We start from the raw sequence: 9270 nt of genomic DNA on the forward strand, positions 1-9270 counted from the left end.
CACCCATCCACCACCCATCACCCATCCACCGCCCGTCTCCCATCCACCCATCACCCATCCACCACCCATCACCCATCCACCCATCCACCGCCCATCACCCATCCACCCATCCACCACCCATCACCCATCCACCCATTACCCATCCACTCATCACCCATCCACCACCCATCACCCATCCACCGCCCATCACCCATCCACCGCCCATCACCCATCCACCCATCACCCATCCACCGCCCATCACCCATCCACCGCCCATCACCCATCCCTTCGTCCAATACTCCCCGAGTGCCTGCTCATGCGCCAGACAGTACACTCAGGACAGAAAGATGAGAGCCGCACAGCCCCCTCCTCCAGGGAGCCTGCCTCCAACGGGAGACACAGAAGAGAGGTCAGTGCAGGCTGGTGCCAGTGTAGAGGGACTAAGTGTCGGGAAACAGGGAGGAGATGGCACCTGGGAGGCTGCGAAGGGTCAGGTGGAGGCTGGTCCTCTGTGCAGAGGCCCCAGAGGTGGGTGGGACGGGACAGGGTGCTGCAGGGCCCATGAGGCACGGAATTCAGCTGGTGGGGGGTGGAGGCGGGGGCCAGGGAAGGTACCCTGGCTAGTAACACCTGGGCCACGTTCTGAAAGACGGTTGGGATCCACCTGGTGGGAAAGGGGTGGGGGGGCAAGTGGCAGGAGCAGCAGGTGATGACAGCAGGGCCAGAGGTCTGGGGACAGCGCAGTGAGACCTGGGCTTAAACAAGAGAGAGAGAGGCCACCACGGGGCAGTTTGGATTTTGGTGTGGGGGGAGGCGAGCCCGTGCAGGCCCGAGGCAGGGGTGTGACAAGCGAGGCGTTCTGGCAAGGGGCAGCTGGGGTGGCGATGCAGGGGGCAAGGCCTGTGAAGGCTGAGAGACTCAGTAAGGGGGTTCCACAGCAGGGGACAGAGGGTGGGCTAAGTGGACCTGGTCACAGAAGCCCTGGTCTCCGAGGGTTACGGTGCAACTGCAGAAACTTACAGAGACGCCACGGCAGCTGAGCCTCAACAGGATTGGCTTCCCGAGCACACAGCGGGGTCTCCCCACTCACCCCAGGTCTCTCCCACATGCTGGCAGGCTCAGGTCCCTCACCACAGGGGAACCGAGGGGGCAGGTGGCCTCAAGTGCCCCATCACTTCATGCCCTGCCGGTCCTGGGTGCGCCCTGATCCTGTTCTCAGCCCCACCTAACTGCCGGAGTCCCACGTGGCCGCCTGCGAGGCCCAGGTCCCCTCGGACAGCAGCCCAGTCACGTGCAACGAGGGCTAGTCCTGAGACTCAAACTCGACGTGGGCACAGGGCAAGCAGAGCACAGTCTGCTGGGAGCCTGAGGGCTGGCAACTCCTGGGGGTGCCTCCACAATCAGTCCTGCCTGAAGATGTCCTAGGCCCTCGGCCTTTCCCCTGGCCCTCATGGCGAAGCCCTTGGGTTCCACAGAATGTCTTGGAAGGGAGCCTTCAGGTCACCCTGAACGAAACGTCCTGATGGACTCCTCGCCTTGGCACGGATGCTAACTGCTGCTCTCCACGGCCCTGCGGCCAGGCTGCCCTCCCGCGGAGCAGGGCAGGCTCACTGGCTTCCCAGCAGCCCCAAGGGTCACCTTCAAGCGTCCCCATCCTGGGCCTGCTCCATCTGCCATGCCACAGCTGCCAGAAAGATCTCTGTAACCCACAAAGCTGACGCTGCCTCCAGTGCTTAAGCCCCCTGCTCTCCCAGGATAACTCCTAAGCTCCTTAACACGGCGAGGCCGCCTTCAAAGGCTGCCCCACGGCCTCTCCCCTGCGAGCCCACCCTCGCCAGACACGTGAAATACCGGCAGTTCCTGGCCCAGCCTGGCCCCCTCGAGGAGCACTTCCAGCCCTGCTGGCGGCCACGCGAAAGCAGTCCCCGTGCGGCATAAAGGGGCATCTAGAGGTGGCTTTCTTTCTCCTGTGAGCAGCGGGCGCTCTTGCAAAGTGGCCCCACGACTGGAAAAACCCTTTCGAGCACAAACTCTGCTGGAAGGCTGGGCACTCCCCTCCCCCATGCTTCTAATCCCTTCGTGAGAGTCAGTAACTTTAGTTTAGCTTCATGGCGCACTCTCCCGCCAAAACTGTCCATAAGAGCTCCTGGTGCCTTACAGGTTTAAAAAGGTTCCCCAGCCCTACAAACCACAGATTTGCATCTGTTTTCTCCAGAGCAAAAGGCATTCTTTGTTCTGACTGAAACAGAGGGGGTGGGGTGGGGAGAGAAGAAACAGACCAATGTCATGAGGGGGAAGGACTGAACCAGGGAGGTTTCAGGCACAGAGAGCTCCCACTCCCCCCACATTAGCTGAAGTAAATGCAGCTGGGCTCTTCGTAAATAAGTGTATTTAAACGACTCTCTCTTTGGCCAGTCACGTCCACTGAATGCATTAAAAATGCCACCACTGAGCCCAACATGCTCCCCAAGTCTGAGCCCTGGATCTGACAGGGGCTTCCAGAATGCACCCCAGGCTTTCCACTGCCACCTCACTACAAATCTGCGGAGCAGAGTCAGGAAACTTTTTCCTATCAAGAGCTAGATAGCAGATATTTTAGATTTTTGTGGGCCATACGGTCTGTCTTAGCTACTCAAGTCTGCGAAAGCAGTCATGGACCATAGGTATGTGATGGATGTGGCTGGGTCCCGATAAAACTTTATTTACAAAAACAGGCAGCGGGCACAGACGTGGCCCACAGGCCACAGTTTGCCACCCCCGCCTCTGGCGCTTCAGAGCTGATGCTCCAGCTAAGGCAGGAGGAACTGATTCAAGGGCCTGAATGGGTTTCCGCCTTCCCGTCCAGTCCCTCATCCTGGAACAGACACGGGCCGTCCCATTTTTGGTCCAGGGACAGACTCTAGTCGGTCTCCTCCCAGGGCCCCTTCTGCTAGGAGGCGCCCCCTCCGCACCCCGCATCAGTGAGATGCAGCACCCCTGCCCGTGCAGCGAGGGGCTCCCATAGTATCGTGGTCTCATGACACGAGGCCCAGAGAGAACCTCACAGAAACAGAAGACGGCCCAGAGGACCACACGGTTCCCATACCTGCCTGGGGACCCCCCACCAGGGCCACCCAAGAAGGCAGAAGCTCTGACAGCGAACGGGCCTCCTGCACACTGGACGGCTTGGCCCTCTGAGGTTCGCTGTCTTTCCTTTGCCCACCCTGTCCCTGCAAAGCCCCCTCGGGGCCCTTTTCGGGCTCACTGTCCTGTCACTGAGCAGGTGGCCCTGCCCGCAGGGCTTTGGACACTCACGAGAGGCAGCTGCTCGGGGCGTGTGCCCAGGCTGGGCCATCTTCCTCGGGGGGCTGAGGGCTTGACACTGTGCGCTTGTCGGGCGAGGTTTGGCTCTGCAGGAGGCGAGGACGGCTTTGAAGGGCACTCCCAGGCCATGGCACGCTTTGTGGCACACGTGGGATCCAGGCAGATGCTCCACTCTGGTAGAAGATGCATCTACGGTTTGAAAAAGAATAAACGCTCCTTAGGAAAAGCACAGGGGAAAAATCCAGTGAGGAGGGAGGCATTTTTCTAGTGTAAACTCAGGAGGAGATGAAAGAAACTCAGCACCTCCTAGAGTGGCAGATATGTGTAGGTGGTGATGCCTGAGAACCACACGGACGGGCCTGCTCTCTATCACACACGCCCATGTGCACACACAGCAACACACACGCATATGTGCATAGGTACACGTGCGTATGCATGCGGTCACACGCGCACACACGCACTCGTATCCATGTGCACATGGCAACACCTTCGTGCACACTGCCATGTGTGTACACGTGCAAGCATACACATGCACATGTGCAATCACACACAGTGACATACATGAGGTGAGCGTGTGCATGGAGCATCTCTCTAAAGCTATCTCAGGAAACTCCACTGGTCGCTCAGGAGACCTCTGCTGGATGCCATCACTGTCTTCCCTCAGCCAGCGGGGCTGGTGATCACTCCCACAGAGACAGGAATTGGCCGCTGTGTGGAGTCAAGAACAGGCCCTCGTGCTGTCACTTCATCTCTCTGGTATGGTCCTGACTCCGCTTTCCAACAGCGTATTCTAAATGTCAAGATTCCCACATGGGGGCCTGTGCTAACCTAAGTTGACTCACAACGGACAAAGCATTAACAAGACTCAGAATCATAGTCTCCCCTGAAAAGGCTTTAGTGAGCCTTAAATGAGGGTCTGGCCAGTTATCCTCATGATCTGGTGCAGAGTGACTGGGCAGATCACGGTCTCAGAAAGAAGAGACCCCTGTGCAGGAAGGGAATAAGCAAGAAGGACTAAGTGTTGAGTAGGAGAGCAGGGCAGGTGGAAAGACAGGAGGTTAGGCTGGTGCTGGGAGTTCCCATTTTCAGGGGTCAGCCCCTCACAAGTTCTGCAGGGAAGGGGCAGCACCCCACTAGCCAGGCAACCCTGTATTAGAAAGGCACCCTCAGAATGTGGCTCTGGGTGCCTACTTCATAACCTTCTCTGGTCCTTGACTTTGTGCTACCTCTCAACATCTCCCATTTCCAATTTCTTATGTTCCCAACCTTGGCTTTACTTTTAACTTCTATGAAACCGTTTGTTATATGCAGGGTGCTGTGTGCAAGTTACCTGATATCAGACTCCAAATTGCTTAATTCCTTTTTCTGGATTACAATTCTCCAAATTGCTTAATTCCTTTTTTCCTGGGCTCAACACAAGTGTTGCTCGCCACATTCCATCACACTAGTAACTTATTTATCAGCGGCAACGTGGTCCCAGTCCCTGCACCAAGCTGGAGAAACTATACATACCGAGGGACAGGAATTGCGGAAGCAAGTACAGGGCAAACCACAGATACCTGCCCTGACACGTCACCTGGCTGAACTTTGGTATCGCGACACAGACTTGTGGGTTTGTGTATACAGACATTGTCCTGTGGTCCAAAGGAAGTGTCTCTGTGGCAGATGGGAACCCAGAGCACTGGAGAGCGTCTTAACTACATCGCTTCCTTCCAGGTTTTTGGAATTTTTGGTATCAGGCTAAATGCTGATCAAGAGGCTAGTTTTTGCTGGCAGTCTGGGTAGATTTGACATTCCTTTGTCCATTAGGCAAGTCTGGCATATAAGCAGAACATCTGTATTGAAATTTGAGAGATGCTTCCTCCAGGGAGAAAAAAAAACAACAACATTATTAAAGGCAGATTTCTAAGTAGATATTCATGTCTTATGGCAAACCATGGATTCCTCATACTAGCCTAACAGCTAATTCCACACACTAACTAGCCACCCGGACTCACCTGGAGGAGGCGAGCAGGTAAATGCAAATGCACAACACCCTCCCAGGTAGAGCGGGCTTGGGGGAGGCCTGGGTCGCCTAAAGGGCCAACTCTTTCTTTGAGGGTAACTCTTCCTGGGGCCCAGCCTTGGCCGGGCAGGACCCTTTAGCTCCCCACCCATCCGGGAGTGTCCCAACTTCCCTCTCCTCCGCTCCCAAACTGGAGCGACCCGGGTCTCTTCTCTGGTTTGGGATCCCCTTAAGCCCTCCTCCTGTCTCCCGCCTCTTGGGCTCCCATCCATGCTCGTTCCGAGTCTGGGCCCCCAACTGACTCCTTCCGTTCTTTCCTCTCCTCCAATTCCTCACCTCCAGTCGTCACCAGCTTGCATTCTATGTCCCCATTCATCTTTTCTCTTGTCCCGCTCCTCTGCCTCTCGTGGCCCCATGCCCCCTCCTCTGCCTCTCGTGCTCCCATGCACCCCTCCTCCTGTCTCCACCTCCCTCTCTCAGCCCCAAGCCGGCTCAGGCAGCCTTGACAACAGCTCCACGGACAACAGCGAGGGCCCCTTACCCGGGCGTGGCAGGCCTGCGGCGGCCCGGAGGCCCTCGGGCGGCGGGGAAGCGGCCGCCGTCCAGCGTGCGGACGTGGCCGGCACCGGAGCAGCGCGACCGTAAGCTAAGACTGCTCAGGGCAGCCGCCCCAGCTCTGGCCCCTCCCGGACCGCCCCGGAGGTGACGTCACGGGAGGGCGGGTCCTGGCGGGCGGGGCAGCGTCGGCCGAAGCCGGGAGCCGCCCAGCGGCTCCAGGCGCTGCAGGAGGCGAGCCGGAAGCGAGGGGCGTGGCTGTACCCAGGGCCCCGCCCACCGCGGAGGGGTCCAGCTACGTCTGGAGAGCGGCTGGAAGCGGCTATTTCGGGCAGGTCTCTGCCGGAAGTGGTGGTTCCTGGTGCTCGTCTCACAGTCTGTGGACACTTCCCTGTAGCGACAGAGGTACCGGGGCTGGGTGATCTCAGACCTACCCCGACGGCGTGACCCTGCCACATGCCCTCCCTCATCCCTCCGACTTTATGCAGCCGGGGGGGCGGGGGGGCCTGCGCTGGGAGTAAGCCATAGTCGGGATGGCCGCCAGCGTGTTTTGAGTGCTTACTCGTGCCAAGACTTGGCCTTGGTTGGGTGATTTAACTCTGCAATAGCACTGTGACGCGCTTCGCACCCGTTTTACAGATGCTGAAACTGAGGCTCACAGAATGTTTGTTAATTGTGAGATGTGAATAACAGTGGGGCAAAACGGAGTATAGAGGAAAGCGAATGGGACTTGACCTTCATTAGGTATAGGCTTTGGGGGCCTTCCCTGGTGGTCCAGTGGTTAAGAATCTGCCTTCCAATGCAGGGGAACTCGGGTTCGTCCGTGGTGGGGGAACTAAGATCCCACATGACGCAGGGCAACTAAGCTGGCAGGCTCTAGAGTCGGAGCGCCACAACTAGAGAGAAGACGGCTCGCTGCAACGAAGGATTCCTCATGCCACAAGGAAGATCCCGGATACCGCAACCTGACGCAGCCAAATAAATAAATAAATATTTTAAAAAAAAGAAAGCGTGTATTCAAAAGCAACAACAACAAAAAAGAAATAGGCTTTGAGGGGAGGGAGGGGGATGGACTGGGAGTTTGGGGTTGGTAGATGCAAACTATTACATTTAGAATGGATAAACAACAAGGTCCTACTGTAAGCACAGGGAACTATATCCAGTCTCCTGGGATAAACCATAATGGAAAAGAATATTTTAAAAAGTATATATATGTATAACTGAGTCACTTCCCTGTACAGCAGAGATTGGCACGTTGTAAATCAACTATACTTCAATTTAAAATATCAATAAAAAAAGAAAAAAAAGAAATAGGCTTTGTAAGTTACTAGTTTTGTGACCGTATCCCAGTCTGTGTAAGACCTTCTCAAGTTCCCCCAAATCCGAACCAAAGCCTGTCTGTGAAAGACAATCTCAATGGGAATAAACCAAAAGGCTTTATTTTCAGACAGTTTTATAACGTGTCTTGGGTTATCAATGGAAAAAAAAAAAAGTTGCCTGCCCCATCGTAAACAAAGAAGGTTGTAGTCATCAAGCCATCACATTACAGCCCTCCAGTGGGGAGCCCTGAGGGAACTCAGGATAGAAACTGGGTCCACCCCCCCAGCCCCGAACCCCCTCCACCCCTCCACCCCCTGCAATATAGCAGTCTGCTGCTGCAACCACCCCAGACAGTGTGCCCCGAGGGGACTCGGTTGGAATAGCACAAGATACTGGCCCCAGATAGCTAAGGTGCATATCAAAGGAATGATTTCAGTAAGCCTAGTCTCTTGCATCTTCCCATATATAGAAAAGCGCTAAATTCCTTAACTTGAGATATCTGGTTTTCTTTAATTAACAGTAATCTTTTGATGTTCTGACTCCCTGGTCTTTGTTGCTAAAACTCCTAATGTATCCTGGCTCTTCCCTTACCTCTTCGGAGCAGCCATTCAGAGTTATCTGAGATGCTGTGTCCCGGGCTTAAGTCCTCAGTTTTATCTGCCAAATAAAACATAATTCTCAACTTTTAGGTTGTGTGTTTTTTTATGTCAACAGGGTCCTGGGCTAAGAAACTAAACCAGACACAGAAAACCGCGGGTGTGCGGAGACAGGGTCAGATAGCCAGCTCTGAGCCCTGGGAGCACCTGAAACTCCATTTAAAACTGTCACCACCCAGTACCTCATGGTTTCAGGTTGTGTAGGTGAACTTACCCTGCAAAGACAGGTTTGCTGAGACGCAGGCCAGGTAGGAGGGTTTGTGAAGGCAAGATCCTTTTTTTAAAAAAAAAAAAAAATTTATTTATTTGGCTGCTCCAGGTCTTAGGCACGCAGGATCTTTAGCTGCGTCATTCGGACTCCCATTTGCGGCATGCAGGATCCAGTTCCCTCACCAGGGATTGAACCCTGGCCCCCCGCATTGGGAGTATGGAGTCTTAACCGCTGGACCACCAGGGAAGTCCCAAGACAAGATCCTTTGCTTTAAGTTTCCCAAGTAGCTCAGGTCTAACATGAAAAACGCAGCACCTCTGTTCAATTCACAAGTGAAAATACACCTAAACAGCCAGTTGCAGTTCTGTGCTTGCCTTCCTTAAAGTCAGCCTCTGTGATCCTGTGTTTTTATTTCCTCTTTGGTAAAAATCGGAAAAAGTTTTCCCGCTAGGGCTGAAATTACAAAGATAAGATGCAGCCCAGCTTCTCAAGGAGCTCATAGTCTAGAGCAGGGGTGTGCCGACCCTCTGTCTGCTTTTGTAGTAAAGCTTTATTGTAATACAGTTACGCCTCTGTTATGTATTATCTGGCTGCTTTTGCACTGCAAGGGCAGAGTTGAGTCGTTGCAGCAGAGACTGTGTGGCCCACAAAAACCTGAAATATTTACTGCCTGGTCCTCTAGAGAAAATGCTTGCAAGCCCCCAGTCTAGGGGGTTGCTAGTAAATGGATTTCAGAGAACAATGGAAATATCTGGCTGAGATGGTCCAGAATACAGGGAAACTCATTCTCTCATAGGAGAATCTGGCAACTTTCAGTGGATTGGGGTCACCTGGCACCTAGCGTCCACTGAGCACATCTCTGGGAACCGCATAGCTGCGTGTGTGGAGTATTATATGGATGAAAGCAGGCCTGCTGGGCTGCTTCTGATGGCAGCGGATGAATTAAAGACAGAGAAGGATACACTTAAATCCTCAAGTTGTGTCTCAGGACACAGATGCTCTCGGGTGCTTTTTATGCAGAAATAGCTAAATAACAAATCAGCTTGGTCCTCTTAGTTGTTGATTTATAATCTCATTTGAATGTAAGGCCATGCTAGATCCCCCATGTAAAAGGACTCTGGAGTAACACTGCCAGGCTTCAAACCCTGGCTCCTTCACTTTTAGCTGAGTGACAGTGGGCAAGAGGCTTAGCCACTCTGTGCCTCAGTTTATCCTACAGTCAATTCTCATGACTCGTGGTT

At 54.2% G+C, this 9270-nt stretch overlaps 1 protein-coding gene across 4 annotated transcripts in view; it reads right to left on the minus strand.

The window, feature by feature from the left end:
* CUNH11orf24 (chromosome unknown C11orf24 homolog) overlaps positions 1-5958 on the minus strand; it is a 9102-nt gene extending 3144 nt beyond the window's left edge. Inside the window, exons 1-2 of one of the 4 annotated variants that reach the window (XM_027089991.1) lie at positions 5829-5958; positions 3274-3471 (exon numbers count right to left, since the gene is read on the minus strand). In XM_027089991.1, the coding sequence (XP_026945792.1) occupies positions 3274-3313 (40 nt within the window). In that variant the 5' untranslated portion in view covers positions 3314-3471; positions 5829-5958. Of the gene's footprint in view, positions 1-3273 lie in introns of all 4 variants that reach the window. The other 3 variants (XM_027089989.1, XM_027089987.1, XM_027089988.1) reach the window with 3 other exon arrangements.
* Between the last annotated feature and the right edge of the window lie 3312 nt (positions 5959-9270).

This window comes from Aethalodelphis obliquidens, unplaced genomic scaffold (assembly GCF_003676395.1).
Source record: "Aethalodelphis obliquidens isolate GAN/ISIS:26980383/991018 unplaced genomic scaffold, ASM367639v1 scaffold69, whole genome shotgun sequence".
NCBI classification, from domain to species: Eukaryota; Metazoa; Chordata; class Mammalia; order Artiodactyla; family Delphinidae; genus Aethalodelphis; species Aethalodelphis obliquidens.